Here is a 23,676-nt window from a genome sequence, read left to right on the forward strand (position 1 = left end):
GCGAAGGGTTGTCCCCCCTGGTCCTCCCATTCAAGACAATAAACGCGTTTCTTTCCATAAATTCTACCAATTTTTTACCCCTTGTGTCCAATTTCTCGTCTAGATTATATCTTATGCTATTTAGAAAAAAATTTTCTTCAATTACCTGATTTGTTAATTGGTTTAAATTTGCTATTCGAGAATTGAAATCACCTCCAATATAAAAGGGTAAATTAGGATATTTTATAATTACTTGCTCTATCAGATCTTCGAAACTTGATAAAAAAACATCAATATCTTTCGTTGGAGAAATATAAACAGATGACACAATAAATTCAAATTTCGAATCTCTATTAAGAAATTTAGCAGTTATACACTCTTCAGTTTTACTTATTATTTCCGCGTTATATTAACGATTATAATTTTTGATTTACAATTTAAAGAAAGAAAAAAAAACCAAAATGACAACTAATGATGAGTTGAAAGAATTATTATTAACTTTAAATAAAAAAATGGATACGGTGGAAAGTGAAATTGGTGCTCTAAGATTAGAAAATGTGAAAATTGCAAAAAGTGTTTCCGAACAAAATGTGAAATTCAAAAAGTTAAAACAGGAAAATGAACATCTTGCAAAAAAAGTGAGTGTGTGTGAGGATAAAATAGATTGGCTATTGAACAACGAGAAGAAAAACAATATCATCCTGTTCAAGGTAAAGGATACTCCAGAGGAAAATTCAAATCTGATGGAAACGGTGAAAATGATCTTTGAAAAAACTGAGGTAATAATTCAGGAAAAAGACATTATCGAAGTAAGAAGATTGGGCAAAGTAGAGGGAAAAAGACCGATTCTGATCTCTTTTACTGACCAAAAATGCAAAAAACAAATTTTCCAAAAAGCAAAAAATTTTGGGAATTTGAAGTTAAGTTTCGCTAACGACATGACAAGGGAATTGAGGGAAAAAAAGAAACTCCAATATAATAAACTACGAGAAGCAAAAATAATTCTGGAAGAACAAGGAAAGGTGGCTCTAATTAAGGGGCCAAAAATATTAATGGATAACGTTTATTATGACATGGATGATCTTCATCAACTTCTACCCCCTTCCCAAGTTCATATGCGTGAAATAGATGACAATTATAGTGGAGATAGTGAAGATTCCACCATATCAAGATCATCAACATTGAGCAGAAAAAGGGGTAGACCAACCGGATCCAAATCTTTGAAGAGTAAAAAACTGAGATCTTTGCATTCTGGGAAAAAACTCGAAGAATTTTTCCAGTCAACTGTAGCCAATGAAGAACACAAACGCTCTACATAGCAATCCTTATATAAAGTCTCGTCAAAAATTATATTTTGGAATGTAAAGGGCATTGGAAACGTAGCTGATCTGATACCAATCTTCAATAACAACGATATTATCTGTCTGAGTGAGACATGGGCAGTATAAATTATAATAATTATTATATTATTTTATACAATATAAATATGTTTATAATAATTAGTGTAACTTACATAATTAAAAAAAATATTTCAATTTTGAAAATAATATTATAATTTTTTATTTGATTTAATAGTAATGATTAAATATTATTAAAAATAAATTAATAATGATCAATCATATTAACTGAGAATTAAAAATAAGTAGTAATAAATAATAATAAATTGTAGTTTAATAATAATTAATAACAATAAATATTCATAATTAATTGTAATTAGTTTTAAATGATAATAATAATTCTAATTAATGAAATGAAATGATTATCAATATTATAATTAATTTTTAATCATTAATAAATAACAATTTCTCTCAGCATGGGATATCACATAGATAACTTTTTTTGTCCTGCGATATAAATAGTGATAAATAATAATTATAAAAATAGAATGACAGATTAAAAAATCAAATTAAACTTAAAGATGTTTATTCACGGAAATTTTTATCCTATGCAAATTGTATAAACAAATAAATTTTTTAAGTTTTAAATTTTTTTCTTGAAAATTGATATTTCTTCTTTCAGAAACTACAATTAATAATATTATTTTAATTATTTAAATATTAATTAATTTTTTTTTTCTGAAGGTCTGCATTTCCGTGGATAAACTTCCTTAAATAATTATTTATTTACAAAATATAAATGTTTAATTAATGTATTTAGAGAAAAAGTAACTTTATCCTACAATGGCTTACGGCCTCGTATGACCAAAGCAAGAAATGACAAATCGCTGGAAATAAAAACAAGTACTCAATTTTTCAAAATGATTAAGAGCATTTGAACCTTCGTGACGTCACAAATCATGGCGCATGACACGCAAACTTCTCAGGTATGTGAAAAGCACAATTTTGAATATTTTTTAAAAAAACCTTTTGGAAAATGTTCAGAATAACATAGACTCTGTCTGTTATGTGCGGAAAATTCAAAATTTTGCGTTTAAAACGTTTTTTAAACAATGTTAAGGTCACAAATCATGGCGCATGACACGCAAACTTCTCAGGTATGTGAAAAACACAATTTTGAATATTTTTTAAAAAAACCTTTTGGAAAATGTTCAGAGAAACATAGACTATGTCTGTTATGTGCGAAAAATTCAAAATTTTGCGTATAAAACGTTTTTTAAATAATGTTTAAGTTGGTTGTCACAAGTAAGGAAAAATACACGAATTGCTTATATGTAGGCATTGTTTAAAAAACGTTTTAAACGCAAAATTTTGAATTTTTCGCACATAACAGACATAGTCTATGTTTCTCTGAACATTTTCCAAAAGGTTTTTTTAAAAAATATTCAAAATTGTGTTTTTCACATACCTGAGAAGTTTGCGTGTCATGCGCCATGATTTGTGACCTTAACATTGTTTAAAAAACGTTTTAAACGCAAAATTTTGAATTTTCCGCACATAACAGACAGAGTCTATGTTATTCTGAACATTTTCCAAAAGGTTTTTTTAAAAAATATTCAAAATTGTGCTTTTCACATACCTGAGAAGTTTGCGTGTCATGCGCCATGATTTGTGACGTCACGAAGGTTCAAATGCTCTTAAAGTGATGCAACTTCATTTCAAGTCAGTAGCACCTGGTGCTGAAATTTTGAAGTTAACTACAATTAAAAGCGACATTCAAACGCTATTCATTGATTATTCCTTTCAGGTTATTTTTAAAATGATTTTATTTAGTATATATAATACTTATTTTGTCATTATTAAATGGACTTAAAAATTTCCTATATATTTAATTTTCAATAAAGCACTTAACCTTCCCTGACAGGATACCCACCCAGGGTGGGTCAGACCAAATGGACAATGTCATATCTTCTAAAGTTTTGCCTAAATTGAATCGCGATTTTAATTTACTGAACAAAGTCTTAATAATTTTAAAAAAATGGAAAAACAAATTTTTTTTAATTTCTTCTTGATTATTTATAACTTTTATTAATGTATGTACGGAGATAAACGGTATGATTCAAATATTTTTTTAATTCTAGTTTACAAAAAAACTTGAAATTATCCATACTTTTCATTGTAAGTGTCTTATGTTGTCAAATAATGGATATAAAAATATTATATTGCATTTTTTATTTGTTTAATCAATTTATTGTGGTTATTTATCAACTTTTTTGTTCTGCATCTAGAAAGATGCAGTTTTTTTCTAATTTTGCAATTTATCAAGCCGATTATAATAAAAGATATAGATTTCTTCTGAAACTACTGTTTTATTAATTGTTTTAAACAAATAAATATTGCTATTTACTTACTTTTTTTCATCGTACCCAGAAAAATGCAATTTTTTTAAATTTTGCAATTCAACACCGAAAAAAAAATATTCTTGTATTCAGAGGAAAATTCCTCTTACAGAATCCTCTTGAATTTTATTCTTAAAACAAGAGTATTACTCTTTAAATAAGAATATTTTCCTCTAATTTCAAGAAGATCGAAACAAAAGGACTATTCTAGGGCATTCCTCTTATATTCAGAATAATCTTTTTAGAATAAAGATAATACTCTTAGAATTTAGAATAATCTTCTATGTTTAAGAATATTCCTCTAAATTCTTAGAGGATTTCCCATAGAAAGTCGCCCATGCGCAAAGATGATTGCGTCATAAATCGCATATCATGCGTAAAAAAGTTTTAGTTTCTGTGTAAAAAAAGGGGAATTAAACAAAATGGATAATAATAATCTTTTAAATATCTTGATAGAGTTGCAACATACCCAATACATGCCTATTTTTGAAGGTAAAAGGAATTTTTAAAAGTAATTTTTAAAAAAATTTAAATAATTTTGAGATTATGCTATTTAAAATTTTATTTTATTACGATTTTTATTTATTTTAATTTTATTTAAAATTTATTTAAAATAAATTTTTAAATTTAATGAATTATATGTTTTGCGCATAAAAATATTATTAAAAATAGATTTAGTTGATTTATTCAAAAAAATTAAAATCAATTTCAATTTATTTATACTCAAATAGTTGTAAATCATGGAATAACAAATTTTATTCCTTTTAATTTTATAGATTATATCTATGACATAAAAATTAGATGATTGCATTTTTATTATTTCAGAGTTCTTTTTAAGATGATATTTTCCTTTTAAAATAAGAGTATCCTCTTAAATTAAGAGGCATAATTTTACATAGAGGACAATCCTCTTAAACCTAGAGGACATCCTTTTGCAGCATATACTAGAGGAAAATATGCATTGAAATAAGAGGAATCCTCTTGAAACAAGAGGATTTTTTTTTCGGTGAATAAGCTAAATATAATATAATTGCAACTTTCTATGAATATTATGAAAAATGTTAATAAATAGCAACAATTATTTGTTTAAACAATTTATAATAATAGTTGTTGCAAATTTAATAATATATTTTACTTTATTTATAACCTTTAAATTAATAACTTCGAAGAAAAGGTAACAAAGTTTTAAAATTCTGCTACTGTCTATGTATATTTGAAAGCGGTAAGAATTACTAATAATAAATTGTTTAAAGTTTAAACAAATAAAAAATGGACAAAATATTAATAAAATATATTATTTGGTAACATATAACAATTTCGGAATCAAACTGGATGATTCCAAATTTTTATTGCAATATACAAAGAAGAAAATATTTGACCCACCCTGGGTGGATTCTTGTCAACCGCGTATATAAAAATCTCCTGTCCGGCAAAGGTTAATATCTCTTATTCATAACAGTTTTTAAACTATTTATTGTATTTTTTGCAGTTGGTTTTTGAAAAGGTGAAATTATATTTTATCAATTTTATTGCAGAAAATAGAGGAAAAGTAAGTTCCATAAAATTAATAGAAAAATTATTGATAAAGAAATTTAGTTCAATTTAAAAGAAAATTTATGTTACATTTTTTAACTGAAAGTAAAGGTTTAATCCTTTCTAAATATTCATAAAATATCTATTTTCAATTTAAAGGCTTTTATTTTATTTTGTGCTGTAACGGTCTCTTTAAATACGAATGTAACACATCAAATAATAAAGGAAGTGATGGCAGTAGAATGCTTGAAAAACGTCGAAACAATTGTGGGACCTTACGATGCCGATATTAAAAGGATTTATAAACACATTTTGCCTACCATAAAATATGTGAGCAGTTGGTATCACTTTCGACAAGTATGTAATACATTATTACGAATTTGAAGTCAGAGATTCAAAATTCAATATAACAGAACCAATTTTTCAAAAATTAATTTTTTTAATCATATTCATAAACTCTAAAAAACTTCTAGCAATAACTTCTAAGAAAATTTCACCCTTCATATTTTTTGATAAACTAATTTTTTTAAGGTTACCTTTTTTTAATCTTATATTTTAGACATCTAATCTCGAACTTTGAGGTTCTTTATTCTTAAACACCTTAAAAAAACATATTTTGACAGATCATAAAGGAAATATGGGCGAGAAATTTTTTAACAAATGATTTGAATGGAATCTTTAGTGCAGCATTTGTTATTCCTTTATTTCCTGCGAATTTTTTGTTAGATGCTTATCGAGAGTTTACAAACCTAGCGGAAAAATCAGAAGAGCTCAAAGGATTTTTAAATGAAGTACTAGTAGTTATTACAAATTTAGCTTCTGAAATTAGCATTGATATTGAAGATCAAAAGAAATATCTAAATGTTTTTGAAATCTGCGAAAAGCAGTTTGATGTAGTTAAAAGAAGCAAGTCACTAGGAAACTTATTCGGTAGTTATTTACTGATAATTTGTTTTATTTTAATTTAATACATAATTAACTTATAATTTTTCTTAATATAATGTGTTTAAAAAATTATATGCTTTTCACTTATAAGAGAAAAAAATTTTGTTTAAATGAAATATATAAATTTTAATTTACCTAATTTTTGGTTACTTTATAATAAAAACATTAAACTGAAATACAAATAAATTATACAATTTTTAATTACTAAAAGTAAAACAACAAAATTTTTATTATTTATCTTTTTAAAAACCTTTGCTATTTTATTTATTTAAAAAAAAATAAATTTCATTTCTATTTTCTATTTTTTAACTACAATATTTACAGAAAATCTAGAAAATTTATTAACTGAACAACAAAAAACGAAAATTAAATCTGAGCTTTGCGCAATCTTAAAGGATACTATCCATAAATTGCAGAATGTCCCCAGGTTAGAATACTTCATGTGATATTACATTGAAGGGATATTTCTATCTCTTAAAAATATTTTAGGATGTTCTAGAGATATTTCATGAGATATACAAAGAATATCTATTTGTTTTATTGGTATAGTATGATATTCTAAATTAGTAATTGGTATTGATATTCTAAATGAAAGTATAAAAATAAGTTTGGTGAAATAAAGTAAGTTACGTATTTTTAATTTAAATTTAAATTTCATTTAATATATTAAAAATATTTACTTAAATAACAAGTTTAGGGGGAGAGTGGGAGAAAACCGGGTACCTTTTTGTAATTATCGGTTTACAAAAAATCTATCAAACAAATTAGTTTAAATCTTGTTGAAAATTCTTCATTGAACATTAGAGAATGAAAAAATAAGGCTGATGGCATTAAAAAGAATTTTTTGATCAATTTAAATCAGATTTTTCAAAAAAATGCAGTACCATCAAGAAAGAAAATATTTAAATCAAGGAATATTCTTTAACTTTTTATTCAATTATTCTTATATATAACTTACATTATAGAAAATAATTAATATTCAATAAATTTAATCAAAATATATTATTTTAATAACGAATAACAGCAGTTAAATGTTTGAAAATGAAATTTTTAATATTTTTATTAATGTTTCATCGTTTATTCATCGATATGGTAAAAAATTGATATATCGAAAGTTAAACATCGATCTCAAAATATACGTCGATTCTTAATAAAATTTAAATATGTATATTGTAATGTATTTGAATATACCCGATTTCGCCCCACCGTTTGGTAACCGGTTTTGCCTCACAATGAATTTTTTAACAAAATGTAAAATTTTCAGCTTATTGTTAATAATTTAACAATTACTTTTAAGGAAAATTACTCGTAAATAAATGCTAAAAAAGCTGCTATACTTGCCGAAACGAATATATCAATACAAAAAGTTTTATAAGTGATTTACTTTTGATAAAAAATAGATTTTTTTACCTAAAATTTAAAAGCCGCATAAAATATAATAAATAAATTTTTATATAGTGGTTATGTAATTAAAATTATATTGGTTGTAATATGTAATTGTAACCCATTACATATGTAATGGGTGACACAAATGGAAATACCTATCATGGAAATCTAGGGGTACCCGGTTTGACCCGTATAACTGGTTTTGCCCCACTCTCCTCTATATTTAAAACATTTATTTTATCATCACGAAAAAATATATCTATCTATTTTATAAAATTCGATATTAAAATTTAAAAAATAAAGCTTTAACTAATCTAAATACCTATACGTTTAAATCTTTAAAATAAATATTTTAATTTGGGTAAAAAATATGTTAGAATTGAACTAAAATAAGTCTAATTGTACAACTATTTGAATATATGTATATAGAAATTTTCCTAATACTTCATTCTCGTTTCACTTAATAATTTAGCTAAATTTCTTAGTTTACGAAAAAAAATATAAAAAGTAAATACATTATAATAATAAAGTTTTAAACGAATTATAAAATAATATAATTAATAATGCAGATTGACCGCCAAAGAAGCATTTAAAATTATGCATGAGCTCCTCAAAAAACGTTACAAGCCCAAGAAACGTTAGTAAAATTTTGTTAAATTATAAATTAAATGAATAACTGTTTGTTTAAGTAACTACTAGAATATTGATATATATTTAAACTAAAGCTTAATTTTTTATATTTCAAATAATTATTACCGTTTTGATTTTTAGTTCCAACTACAATAAAGTTTCGTAAAACAAACTTTGACGTAACATCTTTAGAGAATGATGACGATGAAAATAATACAAGTGAAAAATCAAGCGCTGAAGAATCCGATGCTGAAACAATGGATTCAGATTTGGATGAAGGTGTGTGTGCTCTACTTTCTTAGAAATATTGAATATCGAATATTTGAATATCACATAATTAAATTTTTTTTTAGTTTCACCTGAATTTAGAAAAGTGATGTTTAGTCCTACATTTTTGGAGGACCACAACCTTTTAGTTGAAGAGACTAAAGAGTTTGAAGAGCCACTTGTTAAAGCAGCAGATGCTAGAAAAGCTCAAATAGAAATGGATAAAGGTTTATTGTCTCTATTCATTAATCCCCATACAGATTAACCGGTGCACACTTAAAATGATGCTCATCTTCACTTAATCAAAGTTTTTTAATTTCAACACTTTAAAATCTTCTCAATATCTTTAATCTGTTTCCATTTCCATTTGAATCTAAGTACACGCTTATCTCTCTTTCTCCTCTGATTTCTTTCTACATACCCCAATTTTCTGCTCTGTAATCTCTTTCTTCTTTATTTTTATCTAAGTGTACACTTTTCTTTCTACATTTTCTTTAATTATTCTCTATCTACTCACTTTACATATATTTTAATCTCAGTCTTTTTCTATTTCAATCTAAGTAAACAATGATGATTTATCTCTATCTTTTTTCCATTCGCTTCAATCTGTTTCTATTTCCATTTTCGTCTAAATATACATTTATTTCTGTCTATCTATTATGAAGTATCTTATCTTATCCCTTTTCCCAACATTATATCTTATTTCCAATGTCTATTTTTATTTTACATTAAATCTACACTTATCTTTTTACATCTTCTTGAACATATATCCTACAGTTGTCCTAAGGATAACCAGAAATAAGAATGTTCTAAGGATATATATATATATATATATATATAGATATCCTAATTTCCGTATACGGCAATGGGGTAGAAAATGGGAAATAAAAAAAATATAATAATTATAATAATATCTAATTTATACCCCTATATAAAATATAGGGGTATAAAGTGTAATAAAGATACATAGTTCTTATGCGATGTTAGTTTATAGAAAGAGATAACTTTTTGATATGCAATTATTAACTATTTAAAAGAGATAGAAAAAATTACATCTCTTTCTATCCTCATAATTAGAGTTTTTTTAATCTTTTTCTTTCGAGTCAATAACATTAAACGGATTGACTACTTTTACGTATAGATTTATACATAACAATAATTGCACCTATATGTCTTAATCAGGTTTATATTATTATTTCAGATGTCACTATAGAGGAAATTACACAACAGCCTGGTAAAATATAAAAATTATAAATATGAATAAACATTAAGATTAATTAAAAACATATTATTTTTTAAAATATTAGAAATTATCGTTTTATCAAACGAAGAAAATGATATGCAGGTTGTAATAGAAAACGATACAGAGATATACCAACTGCCTTTCGGTAACAGCATAGAGAGTAAGAAATTAAAAATCATTATTTTACGTTTTTAATAAGTTTATAATTATTAAAATAATGTAATACACATACACACTTTTTTCTTTCCCTAAATGTAGAATTTTTCGACATTGACAAATTTGAAAAAGCAATTAATGAAGACAGAGGTATACTAAAAATAAACATAATTTTTAACGTAAACTGTTCAAAAATTATTTAAATTTTATGCAAACTCTTTGTGATTTTAAACAACAATCCCATGTGGAAGGATTTCCCGAAAATTTCCGGAAATCCTTCCACATAGGTTATTTCAAATGCCATAAAATTGAATTGTTTATTTTATGTTAATAACAATAATTTATAGAACTATTAGATGAAATACTGGGAGAAAAATCTGAAGACGTGGAACAAACTTTTAAAAACAGTAAGATAACAAATAATTATAGGGTAGGGAAAGACCCTCATAACACCAGGATATTGTGGATATCCCTGGGACGTCCTAAGGATATTTACCGACTTTTGGCGGTTTGGATATTTCTGGGATATCCCTGGGATATCCATGGACGTCTCAGGGATATCCTATGGACATCCAAACCGCCAAAAGTCGGTGGATATCCATAGGACGTCGCAGGGATATCCACAATATCCCGGTGTTATGAGGGGACAATATAAATTGCGTTAGGATTTTGAGTCTTTAAATTTTGTTTAAAAAATATTAAAAATTAATTAGTAGGTACCCTAACAGCAACGGATACTACAGGATATCCAATAAGCGTCCTAGCCGTATTCGAAAATTAAGATATCTCCAGGATGTTCTCAGGATATCTACAAATATCTCTGGAACAATCTAAGGATATTTTAATTTTACAATATTATTAAAATCCGGATTATGTTAGAGTATTGTTTGAACTATTACTTTGCTACAATTTCTTATAACTTTACGATTTATCTAAATAATGTTAATTTTAATTCAATATAAATTATTTAGAAAATTTTGTATAATAAATTTATTACATAAATTAATATTAATTAACTTCTACTCTACCTTTAAATAAAAAAAAATTTATGGTATATTCTATAATTTATTGCAGAAAAGTTAGAAGAAACATCTGAACCATTGATTTCTAAACCACCGCTTCAGGAACAATCTGAAAAATTGCATGGTAATTTTAATATTGTTTAAAACATTATTTATATATTGATATCTCCTTACTTTTATAGTAACAGACAGATTAAGGAATATCTGTTAGTTTTCCCAGGAATTCTCTTACGATATCAGTGTTAATAAATTATATTAATTCTTGCAAAACTGTTAGATCCTACAGCTGATTCACCAATTCAGTGTCCACCTTTCAAGGACCAATCGAAAGAATTAAATGGTAATATAAATATTGTTTAAGATATTATTTGTTTTTAATACCTACTGACTTAGATACTATCAGAAAGTTTGAGAAATATTCACTGGTATTATTCAAACATTTAAGCAATTGTTACATTAACATCAGAAATTATCTAATGATATCAGTGTTACTGAATTGTATTATTCTTGCAAATCTGTTCGATCTTCTAGCTATACCACCGATTCCGAACCTACCGCTCCATGGACAATCGACATGTAATTCAAATATTTTAGATGGACCAGCTGATTCACACATTCTAACTTCACCACGCAATGTACAATGGGACAGGCGAAATGGTAAATTTAATATTTTTATAATACATTACTTTCATTAGGTTCCTTTAGATACTTTCATAATGTTTTAAGTATATTGCTTCATAGTATTGACACATCTTATAGCTTATTGATTTGCCTAGAAAGTCTCTTATGAAATTAGTATTAATAAATGTTTTTTTATAAAATTGTTAGATCGACTAGGACATACGTATATGTCATATTAACAGAACTATGCTCATCCTTTTCATCTAAATCGACCGTTCCAGGAGCAACCAAGTAGACAAAATGGTAATTTAAACATTTTTTAATTCTTTATTCATACTAAGTAACTGTTGAATTAGATACTGTTAGAGTATTTAAGGAATATCGCTTGGTATTATTCAAGCGATAATGACTCTTATTGTTTTACTCTGAAAGTCTATTACGATATCAATGTTCATAAGTACTTTCTTCCAAAAAAACTGTTAGATCGACTAACTCATCCGTACATGGCATATCAACAGCACTATTCTCAACCTTTTTATACGAATCAACAATTCCAGGAACAATCGCAGAGACCAAATCCACAGGAATATGCTCAATATTTTTTTCTAAATCAACCGTATCAAGGACATTCAACAAGAATAAATGGTAATTTAAACAATATAAAATATTGAATTAAATATAAAATCAAGGAGACAGGTTAATTAGAACATTGTAATATTAATGTATAAAATAAATGAAAAGAATTTACATTAATTATTAAAAAAAAAATTTAGGACGTTTTAATTCTTTATTTAACTTTTACAAAAGATAATTTTTAAGAAATTTTTTAGTGCAAATATCAATTTTGTAACTGCTTTTTATGTCTGAATGGAGTAAAATAATCATAAAACAACCTTGGCGGATTATATCAATCAAACTTTGAACGAATTTGATCAGGTTTTAACAATTTTGATTTAAAACAAAATAGTACAAAAATTATAGAAACTTTTCATTATTTTTCGCAAAACCATAATATTATAAAGGAAAGAACCTATCTCTAGAATAAATATAAATAATAATAATAACAATAATAATATATATGTTTTAGATGAACCATTTTTAAGACAACGAAGACCAACATTGCGTTCCCATCGCTACAAAATGAAAAATTATTACAAGTCTTATTACTACTACTCCAACAACCAATAATAAATTAATATTAATGATTCACACAAATTAATATTAATAATTTTATAAAAATTTTCAAAAAGTTCTTCGAAAGTTAATTTAAGTAATGTATTTAATATATCATTATTTTATTGTTATAATTTCAATTGTTATGAGTAATTAAATCAATGAAAATTTTATTTCTATAATTATAAACTTAATAAGAGATGGCACATAAAATAAACGTTTATAATTCAATTATTGCAAATGAAATATTTAAACAATTTGTCCCCTAACCTCACATTTTCATTGCAACATATAATATCAAACAATATGTTTGAAAATTCTTTTCAATATATAATGACATTGTAGTTCGGTCAGAATTCGATATCACTTATCACAAAATTTAATAATCCCTTCATGGTAATATGGAGACGATTAAAAATCGCAGTCGCGACCTATCAATAATGCTAACTTTTTTTTAAATATAGGTTAACTATTTTACGAAAATTTTGTAATCCCTCCAAATTTAAGGAGAGTTTAAAAATCCCATTCAAAGTATAAAGAAATCAAAAGTCGGTCAGCAAAAGGGCTTTATGATGCCTCCTTGGAAACGAAGAAAATTAAAATATGTTGAGAAAAGTTAACACACATGTTAAGATGAGGCACCGAATATTTAGAGTAACATCGGTACTAAATTGTATCGCATTAACGCTTTTTGGTGGAAAGATACTGTACTAAATAGTTCGTCCCACAAGATAGAGGAGTTCATGAATAACTACGGAAATCTAAAAAATGGCGCAGTTAGTTTATCTTAAGCAGATTAACTACACTAAAAATAAGTAGCATTGTTTAAACAAAATTATGTATTTTTTAGTATTTGATGCAATAATTTCCACAACTCAATAAAATTTATTTCAAAGTCAAAAAATTTCTTGAATCTAGAAAATATTGAATTAAATAAGTAAACTGCAGAAAATTTCCTAATTCAATATTACTTTTTCCAGTGTTTATGAACATAATTTTGCAACCACTCCTAAAACAGAAAAGTATAAAAAATTTTATTAGAAGATTAAAAAAGAATATTTGGGTCAGAAGAATGAATTCGACAATTATAAGATACAGTAATCTCTTCTAGAGAAAGGAAAACTTTTTTTAAATTTGCAACTAATGGTCATAGTTCCTTCAAATACAGGTTAGCAATACAATTAATATTTAAAACTCGCTCCTAAAAAAGAAGACATTAAAAATCGCAATAAGCTTTTAAAACATAAATTCGGTCCAAAAAATGGCTTCAGTCATCCTTAATTTAAATAATTTAAATAATAATATCAAATTATGCTTTATTCAGAAATTATAGCAATCCCTCCTCAATAAAGGAGAGTTTTATAATCAGGTTCAAAGTTTAAAACAATCTGATTTCGGTCAGCGAAAGTGTTTCAGTCATAATAAACTTTAGTAATCCCTCTTCATTTATAAAGAAGATTAAAAATCAAAGTAAATTCTATAAAATTGCATAGTTTTAATTGAATTAATGTTAGTCTCATTGAGAAATTTCATCAATACCTCCTATTTAAAGGAGATGTTTAATTATCTCCATCAAAGTTTGAAGTAATCTATATTCTGTCAGAAAAAGGATTCAGTCATAATAAAATTTATAAATTCCTCCTCGTTGATGGAGAAGTTTAAAATTTGATGTCAATTCTCTAAAATAGCACAGTTTTTATTTAAATTTAGCAATCTCTCCTTACTAAGGAGAGTGTTATAATTCGTTTCAAAGATTAAAGCAATGCAAGTTCGTTTAAAAAAGGGTTTTCGTCATAATTAACTTTAATAATTCCTCCTCGGAAATGGAGAAGTTCAAAAATCAAAGTCTTTACTATAAAATAGCATAGTTTCATTTGAATTTATGTTAGCCTCATTATGAAATTTTAACAATCCCTCCTAAAAAAGGAGAGTGATATAAATTGTTTCAAACTTTAAAGCAATCCAAGTTCGTTTAAAAAAGAGTTTTCGTCATAATTAACTTTAATAATTCCTCCTCGGAAATGGAGAAGTTCAAAAGTTTAAAGTAACCAAAGTAGGGTCAGAAAAGAGATTCAGTCATAATAAGATTTAAAAATTCCTCCTCGTTGCTGGAGAAGTTTAAAATTTGATGTCAATTCTCTAAAATAGCACAGTTTTTATTTAAATTAAGGTAAGCCTCATTGAGAAAATTTAGCAATCTCTCCTTACTAAGGAGAGTGTTATAATTCTTTTCAAAGATTAAAGCAATCCAAGTTCGGTCAAAAAAGAGTTTAGTTACAATTAACTTTAATATACAGTTTTTATTTAAATTAAGGTAAGCCTCATTGAGAAAATTTAGCAATCTCTCTTTACTAAGGAGAGTGTTATAATTCGTTTCAAAGATTAAAGCAATTCAAGTACGGTGAAAAAGGGTTTTAGTCGTAATTAAAGTGATTAATTCCTACTCGGAAATGGAGAAGTTTAAAAACCAAAGTCAATTCTATAAAATAGCATAGTTTTATTTGAATTATTTTTAGCCTCATTATGAAATTTTAGCAATCCTTCCTAAATATAGGAGAAGTTTAATTTTCTCCTTCAAAATTCAAGTAATAGTCAGAAAAGGGATTCAGTCATAATAAAATTTAAAAATCCCTCCTCATTGATGGAGAAGTTTAAAATTTGATGTCAATTCTCTAAAATAGAACATTTTTTATTTAAATCAAGGTAAGCCTCATTGAGAAAATTTAGCAATCCCTCCTCTATAAGGAGAGAGTTATAATTTGTTTCAAAGATTAAAGCAATCCAAGTTCGGTCAAAAAAAAATTTAGTCATAATTAACGTTAATAATTCCTCCTCGGAAATGGAGAAGTTCAAAAGTTTAAAGTAACCAAAGTTGGGTCAGAAAAGAGATTCAGTCATAATAAAATTTAAAAATTCCTCCTCGTTCATGGAGAAGTTTAAAATTTGAAGTCAATTCTCTAAAATAGCACAGTTTTTATTTAAATTAAGGTAAGCCTCATTGAGAAAATTTAGCAATCCCTCCTCAATAAGGAGAGAGTTATAATTTGTTTCAAAGATTAAAGCAATGCAAGTTCGTTTAAAAAAGAGTTTTCGTCATAATTAACTTTAATAATTCCTCCTCGGAAATGGAGAAGCTTAATAGTTTAAAGCAACCCAAGTTGGGTCAGAAAAGGGTTTCAGTCATAATAAAATTTAAAAATTCCTCCTCATTGATGGAGAAGTTTAAAATTTGATGTCAATTCTCTAAAATAGCACAGTTTTTATTAAAATACTGAATATGTGAATCGAAATTTAAGGCCTACTTTTTGAGTAGTAAAGTAGGGCTTCTTATATACATGTATATATATATATACTGAGAGACCTTTTGCACCGTAGCCGACTTTTGACAGGCGGCTGCGGAGCATTCTGTTGGTATGCTACGAGACTATACGTTTCGGCTGCTGCGTTACATTTTTGGGGGCGTGTCTGCCAAAAAGTCCTTACAACTTCGGTGAGCTACTCACCAACATTTTGGACAGTCACGATCCCAAAATTGTACCGCCGCACACCAAAACCATTGTGGCGTTGCCATTCAAGTACGGTAACTAAAACCAGTGAACAGTGGTACTCAATGTGAAAAGATGTTGGCTTTTCAGTAACTGGTCACTTTCCGTAATAGCACCTTAAAGTCGTTTTCTGTTTGGCGCAGAAATTGCAGCCTTCAGAGAGCCTGCGACAAAATATGAAACGTGCCATAGGTTTTTTCGAAACGTAACCTATTTTTCGGTGTTTTCTTCGAAATTCTACTCCCACCACTCAACTCTGTTGCTCTAAATTTGCTGCCAGTTACTGGATAATTTTTCTAAGCAGTTAAGAAAAGCAGTAATCCCAGTAATAAAAAATAAAAAAAATTATCACTTTTTTTACACTTGTCTAACGCGTGTCTAATTGATTAACATTCAATTAAGAAATTAGACATCACAGAAAATAGTTGGCAAATCTTCGATTGTCTCCATAAAAATAATCAAGAATCGAAGATTTCAATTTTAACCAAATAACCACGAGTTTTATGCAATTTGTGCAGATTTTGTGTGTGTCTCAAATTTATTTTTTGTCGTGATGTCGCATTATTAAACACGCGTGGTTCATGAATTGTTGGTTCCTAATTGTAAATACAAGTGACAACAACAACAACAATAAACACAAATATTTTGGACGACAAATGAAATAAACAAAATAATCGAATAATCTTAAAGGAATAAGTTGTCATTTCAAAGAAGAAAAAATGGCAGAAGGTTTGTAGTCTTTAAAATTTTTAAATAATTTACATTTTCTTCAAAGATCCATTATTTTATGTATATATTTTAAAAGAATAGAATTATGCGTAAAAAGTAAAGCAAATCCGTAGAATTGCGACGTTAACTTATTTATTTTAATTATATTTTAAAAGATTTTAATCTGAAAAAATACTATTCAATTATTTCTGAATATTAAATTAAAATTTTTATAAATTGTCTAATTATTTAATTAAATTATTTTAAAAATTGTACAAATCTACATATATTAATTTCATATTTAAAATATTTAAGAAATGCTTATCAAATCGTATAAAAATTGTCATTTATTTATTTTAATGATTTTTATTCTTATTTATTCTATATTTCTTAATTTGTTAAAAAAACGACAAATGGAAAAAAAATAAACTGCAAAATTATCGGCAACTATTGATGAAAAAGTGAAAAACAGCGCGATTTTGCTGTTTACTTTTTTCAGTGCATTTGATTTTGACTCATGTGTAAATTATTTGTAGTTCTTTAATTAAAATTCAAGTTGCAATAATAAAGTTTTTTGTTTCAAAAATAAAGCTATTGCTGACGAACAAATAGTGTTGTCGATTAACGCAGCTGTTGTCATGATTTTCGATGACGAAGAGGAAGAAAAAGACGAGGCACGAATTTTAATCGCAGCGGCTTCAAAGGAAAAAGTTCAAATTCCTAAAACGGAAAACTATTTCGAAAGTATAATTCCAAGATTCTCAAACTCAAGTAAAGTATACTAAATAATAATTATAAATTATTTTATTAAGAAATTAGTATTTAAAATTTTTGAAAAGACTATTTTTGCGAAGAATTTTAGTCGATAAAAAAAATTGCATAATTTTAGGAGACGAATTTTTTTTTTACTAATTTTTGATAATTATTAAATTAGGTAGGGGAAATTTAAGTTGAAAGTTTTAGAAAAGAATTACTGAATTTATTGAAAATATACAGTTAAAATAGATATTTACAGGAATTCAAATTCAGACGATATAAAAGTGGAATGTTTGCAAAAATCTAATGAAATAAAAAAATTTCAGATAAGTAATTGATAATAATTGAAAACTGTAGTAAATGACTCCATTTATAAAAAGATTTGTTTAAAATTATTGAAACTAATTAATTTTATGAACAACTTTAGAAAAAAATTATTGAATTTTTGAAAGATTAACAACTAAACTGCTGTTTGAGAATATTTTCAAGTAAAAAAATTGAAATGTTCATACTTTACGTCTGAAAAAGTGGATATTCAAATTTTACAGAACAATTGAATATTTCAGTTTTGTAAATTAATATTTTATATTTAAAAGAGATGTAATTATAATTTTTAACATTAAAGCTCTGAAACAATATTATAAAATACATTTTTTATAATCTAGAAACAAATTCTCTTAAAATGAAAAAATATTATGTTTAAAAGGCATCACGACTTTACACAGCATTTCAGTTGAAATAGTTTTAGAAAATATTGATATTAGGAGAACTTATATAAAAATTTTAGAATATATTTAATCGTATGAATTACTTAATAATTAATTAAACATCTTCTGTGAATGATTAAATTTTTAAAGAGTTTTCATTAAAATTTTTTAGATTAATTCCATTTTTAAAGAGTTACAATTGAAATTTTTATCATTATAATTAAAACTGAATTAATGATTAAGAATTAAAAATTTGCAACAATAAGTTGTTAATCAATCGACGATTTTAACATTTTTATTCAAAAGCCTAAAAAAATCAAGTGTTTGAGAAATTTTACTTCAAATTTTTGAATGTACACTGTATAGGAACACTGTATAGGTATGGAATTCTGGGTCCATCGTGTACAGAAATGGGACCCATCAACAATATTGACCCGCAACATTTCTAGATGGGTTTCATCAAAATGTACATACACGAGGATCCCAAAGTGGACAGCGTTCTTTTCAAAGGCATGTGATTGATAAATTTTCAAATAATTACAATTTTGAAGAATTATTAGTTTTAATTACGATTTAATGACAATTGGTAATTATTTGCAGCTTTTCGCAAACATTTTAGAATGAATAGGACTACTTTTGAAAATTTGAGTCTGATGCTGAGTCAGGATATTATTAATTTTGCTCCGTACTCGATTATTCCTGTGACGAAAAAGTTACTGTTAACTTTATGGACATTTGCAAACCAGGAAGTGTTTCGGTATGTATTTTAAAACAAGTATACATTTTTTTAAAAAACATGATTTCATTCGCGAATTGGTAACACGGAGATGCTCGAAGAAGTAAAACTCAGAAGATTTTCATAAGAAATTAGAAATTTTTAAATAATATTCTATTTTTTGTCGTATATATTATACTTAAAATTTCATGAAAACAATTTTATATACATATGAGTGTGGAATTTTTTTTCTCTAAGGAACAAAAAAAAATATTTTAGTCCGAATTTTAAATGTGAACTGAAATCTGACGTGAATTCTCTCATGTACTTTATAAGTAATTAAAGTCATTTTCGCTACATAATCTTATTTTACAACCTTATACCCTATACATACTTATTTTTGTGTATTAACCTGAAAAGAAAATAATTTTTAGTATTTATATTGTATATGTTGCTGAAAATAGAATTTTTTTTAAAGATCTGTAGCCTGCAGATTTGGGGTTGCTCAGTCAACGGCGTGGGTGTGCGTGAGACAAGTGTCACGTGTGCTCAATAGACGTGCACCTCAATTTATTGTATGGCCCAGGGGTGAGGACATTGCAATCAATCAACAGGAATTTTTCGAAATGGCCGGGTTCCCGGGAGTCATTGGTGTCGTTGATGGCTGCAACATCCCAATAAGCGCTCCGCATGAACATGCAGAGAGTTACTACAACCGAAAAGGTTATTATTCAATAAACATGCAGGGAATTTGCGACGCGAGGATGCGCTTCATCGACGTATACGCTGCATGTCCTGGAAGCGTCAACGATGCGAGAGTATGGTCATTGAGTACTATTTACGAGGAGTGTCAACACCATTACGATGAGTATTTTCCAGACCAAAGCCACATTCTCGGCGACAAGATTTATCCAGTTCAGTTTAATTTGATACCACCGTATAAAGATTACGGCAATTTGGGAGAAATTGAAAGACTATTCAATCTAATTCATGCCCTAACGAGGCAAACTATTGAAAGAGTCTTTGCCATGTTATTGGGTCGTTTCCGGCGTCTAAAATATTTGTATGTGCAAGACGTTGCAAACGCACCTCTCATCATCCTTGCCTGCTGCTGCCTTCACAACATTTGCAATTCCTTGGATGATGTGCTTGATGATGAGGAATTATTGGAGGCAAATGTTGATGATCATGCAGCAGCAGGTGGGGGCGGTGTTGATGGTCTTGGTGGACAAATGGAAGATCAAAACATACAATTTCCTCCACTGCAAAAGCGCAATATTATTGCTGAAGTATTCTTTCAAAATCATGTTAGAAGACAATAATCACCGAGAAATCTTACATTTAATTAAAAATTAATTGTAAAAGCAGGGTGTCTAGCGAAACATGATTTTAAAATTCCCGGCAAATTCCCGGATTTCCCGGGTCGCTAGACACCCTGTAAAAGATATTTCATAAAATGAAAAAAAAACTTTTTGTGGAAAAGCTGCTCGTCGCTGAAAGTTATTGAAATCATAGGAAGTGTTGCCATAACAGTAAAAAATATAATACAAAGGTAATAACTGTCATATATGTATCTTTATTTTTTTAAAATAAAATTTTCTTTTGGTACATACATACAATCTTTAATTACAAATTAAATAACATAAGTCTCATAACGAACACATTTTGCACATCACATTTGAGTTTGTATTTATTAACACATACATATTGCAAAATCTTATTCGACGTTCAGTCTGGTATTGATTGGAACACATTTTTTTATATCACAATCAGAAGAGTGAATTTTATGGTAGCTCTTCTATAGTTAAGATAGTAATTACTGTAATTACCTTTGAAAGATACAATTAAGTGTTTTTAATAAATTTAATAATACTCATTAAGAAAAATTTCCATAAAGTTAACAGTAAAATTTTCGTCACTGGAATAATCGAGTATGGAGAAAAAAAATACTCATTATGCGTACATAAATTTTTGTGCGCAACTAAAACTTAAAACAACAAGAAGAGAACGGTTTCAAAATGTAACAAAACAATCATCGTTTTTCATTTTTCACTTCAAATTTAAGTTATTTACTTTAATTGTTCCGAAACTGATCAATTTTAAACTAGAAAGACGTGAAAATATCAATTCTTTGAAAAATAACTTGAAATCGGTTAAATTCAAGCACAATAAATTCTTTTTAAAAAAATTTCAAAACGTCTATGAAATATCAGCGGTTAAGTTTCATTTTTTACGCTGTAAAAGGAGAACAAAAATAAATCGACTTATCGTCTCTTAATTAACGAGTCGCGGACATCTTTCATTATGTCCAATAGTGCGTCTTTTCGCTCCAAATTTTCTTTGTGTCGAAAATTGGCATCATCGTTCATTTCTTTCATCGAACATTCTGCATCCGGCTTCTTTGCCTTTGCGCGCTTTAATCTTTTTGGAGAAATTTCGATTTCATTACCATTAACATCAATTATGGAAGAAACTTTTCGTTTGTATCCTGACAGACTCGAAGCCACTGCCGGCGGATTTATTTCGGGCCTTTTGTACATAAATTTATGCATTTCCTTGAAGGAAGTCGACTTTGACTCCTTTGACGGACTTGTTCCGGTTTGTTTACTTCGATCAATGGTGTTTTTGTAGGTTCTACATAACGAATCCCATTTTGATTCACATAGATGCGCACTCACATCATGTCCCTTTTCTACCATTACTTTTGAAAGAAGCGACCAAAACTTCTCCCCTTTTAACTTGCATGTCTCTTTTAGTGACGAATAACAATTTATCAATGCCTTGGTCATGTCAGGTGTCCACTGTGTACGCGTTTTCTCTAAAACAAAAAAAGTAGAATATTGAAATAGTACAATCCACAGCAATTAATAATAAATTATTTGAAAATATATTAATTTAAATTACAAAAAATTTAGTTTTCAATTAAAAAGCTTACTTGGCAGTATCTTTTCGTTTCCCTCATCGCCACAACGTGGTTTTGTCATTTTTCCCTTGCCAACGAATTTTTTTAATTCCGTTTCTGCAAAGAAAAAAGAAACAAAAAAAAACGAAAATTAATTGAATAAATCGTAATTCAGTTTTGAGCATGATTTAAGGGGTTTCCTAAATTTTTTTGCCCTAAAATAGAAGGTTTTTAAAAGATCGTGTACTCATAAGTTTTAAAATATAATTGATCAAAAGTTTTTACATGTTACTATATACGTCAAGAACTATTTAAAAAAAAATTGCGATCTTAAAAAATATTATTATGCTCCTTCTACAGAGGTCGCTATGTACACTGGTCAAAATCAAAGTCCTTTACGGTAACCACTGTAGCTCATCGCAGAATCATCTAAAATAAAAAAATCAAACGTGATTTTAAAGTTTAAGACCTAATACAGGTCCTAAACCTCGAGATATTAAAAAAAATCAAAAATTAAAAAAATGGCAAGCTTTGGAACCCAAAAAACTGAAAAAACACAATTTTTTTGACAATCAATCACTCACAAAAACCTGATTATTGAATATTTTAAATATATTAGAGGTTTAGGACCTGCAAAAACTTCCACTGAATCGAATGCAACTTGAATTTTTTAAATCGGTCAAACGGTTTTTGAGTTCTACTGGTTACCATTTTTAAATATAGTGTTTTGAGAAAAAAGCGTTTAAAGTTTTGATATCAAAAGGTTATAATTAGTCAAGCAGAAGTAACTAAATCAGCTTGAAAATTCTTACTCAGGGGTTTTTGGGGTCGCTGATTACGAATATGATGTCAGATTTTAAAAATTCAAAATGGCGGATCCAATATGGCGGACATGAAAGTTAAAAATCAATTGCATTTACTCGAAACTTGGTACTCGGGGGTTTTTTGGGTCGCTGATTACGAATATGATGTCAGAATTTAAAAATTCAAAATGGCGGATCCAATATGGCGGACGAAAAATTTTAAAACTAATCGGATTTGCTCGAAAATGATGAAATGATATGAATATGATTTATTGTCCGTACTGGGTCCATGACCATGTCGGGTTTATTATCAGCAAACCAAAAAACCTTTTTTATATTTGAATTTTCGAATTCTGTCATCATATTCGTAATCAGCGACCCCATAAACCCTTTAAGTAAGAATTTTGAGCCAATCCAAGCATTTTTTAAATTTGTCCGCCATCTTGGATCCGCCATTTTGAATTTTTAAAATATGACATCAGATTTGTAATCATCGACCTCAAAAACCCCAAGTAGTAAATTTCAAGCAAATCCAAGCATTTTTTAAAAACTCGTCCGCCATATTGGATCCGCCATTTTGAAATTTGAAAAATGGACACCGGATTCGTAATCAGCGACCCCATAAACCCCCGAGTAGGACATTTCGAGCCAATCTAAACAGTTTTTAAAAAACTTGTCAGCCATATTGGATCCGCCATTTTGAATTTTTAAAATCTGACATTAAATTCGTAATCAGAGACCCCAATAACCCCCCGAGTAACGAATTTCAAGCAAATCCATTCGCTCGGTTTATCGTGGACACGAAAGGGTTAATTATACGATCTGTAGACGCATATATATATATATATA

At 27.5% G+C, this 23,676-nt stretch overlaps 2 protein-coding genes across 2 annotated transcripts; both read left to right on the forward strand.

The window, feature by feature from the left end:
* The first annotated feature begins 5,377 nt into the window (after positions 1-5,377).
* LOC127277422 (uncharacterized) lies at positions 5,378-6,705 on the forward strand. The gene is made up of 3 exons (XM_051298523.1): positions 5,378-5,605; positions 5,872-6,178; positions 6,683-6,705. The coding sequence occupies exons 1-3, from the start codon at positions 5,480-5,482 to the stop codon at positions 6,703-6,705; spliced, it is 456 nt and encodes a 151-aa protein (XP_051154480.1). The 5' UTR covers positions 5,378-5,479.
* Positions 6,706-8,068: 1,363 nt separating this feature from the next.
* LOC127277420 (uncharacterized) lies at positions 8,069-12,722 on the forward strand. Its single transcript, XM_051298521.1, has 13 exons — positions 8,069-8,216; positions 8,351-8,488; positions 8,563-8,703; positions 9,678-9,710; positions 9,784-9,879; positions 9,978-10,025; positions 10,223-10,282; positions 10,950-11,021; positions 11,175-11,237; positions 11,429-11,554; positions 11,726-11,821; positions 12,002-12,163; positions 12,606-12,722. Exons 1-11 carry the CDS (start codon positions 8,177-8,179, stop codon positions 11,755-11,757), a joined length of 849 nt encoding a protein of 282 aa, XP_051154478.1. The 5' UTR covers positions 8,069-8,176; the 3' UTR covers positions 11,758-11,821; positions 12,002-12,163; positions 12,606-12,722.
* The last annotated feature ends 10,954 nt before the right edge of the window (positions 12,723-23,676 follow it).

This window comes from Leptopilina boulardi, unplaced genomic scaffold, assembly GCF_019393585.1.
Source record: "Leptopilina boulardi isolate dan_hultmark-lab unplaced genomic scaffold, ZJU_Lbou_2.1 LbouV2_166, whole genome shotgun sequence".
Lineage (NCBI taxonomy): Eukaryota > Metazoa > Arthropoda > Insecta > Hymenoptera > Figitidae > Leptopilina > Leptopilina boulardi.

What these genes read in the sequence shown, in the direction of transcription:
- LOC127277422 (XM_051298523.1), top strand. Translation starts at nt 5,480, where the DNA reads ATGGCAGTAGAATGCTTGAAAAACGTCGAAACAATTGTGGGACCTTAC. An exon ending in GTTGGTATCACTTTCGACAA is followed by an intron (nt 5,606 to 5,871) that starts GTATGTAATACA and finishes ATATTTTGACAG; the next exon opens with ATCATAAAGGAAATATGGGC. An exon ending in GTCACTAGGAAACTTATTCG is followed by an intron (nt 6,179 to 6,682) that starts GTAGTTATTTAC and finishes AAAATATTTTAG; the next exon opens with GATGTTCTAGAGATATTTCA.
- LOC127277420 (XM_051298521.1), top strand. Translation starts at nt 8,177, where the DNA reads ATGCATGAGCTCCTCAAAAAACGTTACAAGCCCAAGAAAC. An exon ending in GGAAATTACACAACAGCCTG is followed by an intron (nt 9,711 to 9,783) that starts GTAAAATATAAA and finishes TTAAAATATTAG; the next exon opens with AAATTATCGTTTTATCAAAC. An exon ending in ACAATCTGAAAAATTGCATG is followed by an intron (nt 11,022 to 11,174) that starts GTAATTTTAATA and finishes CAAAACTGTTAG; the next exon opens with ATCCTACAGCTGATTCACCA.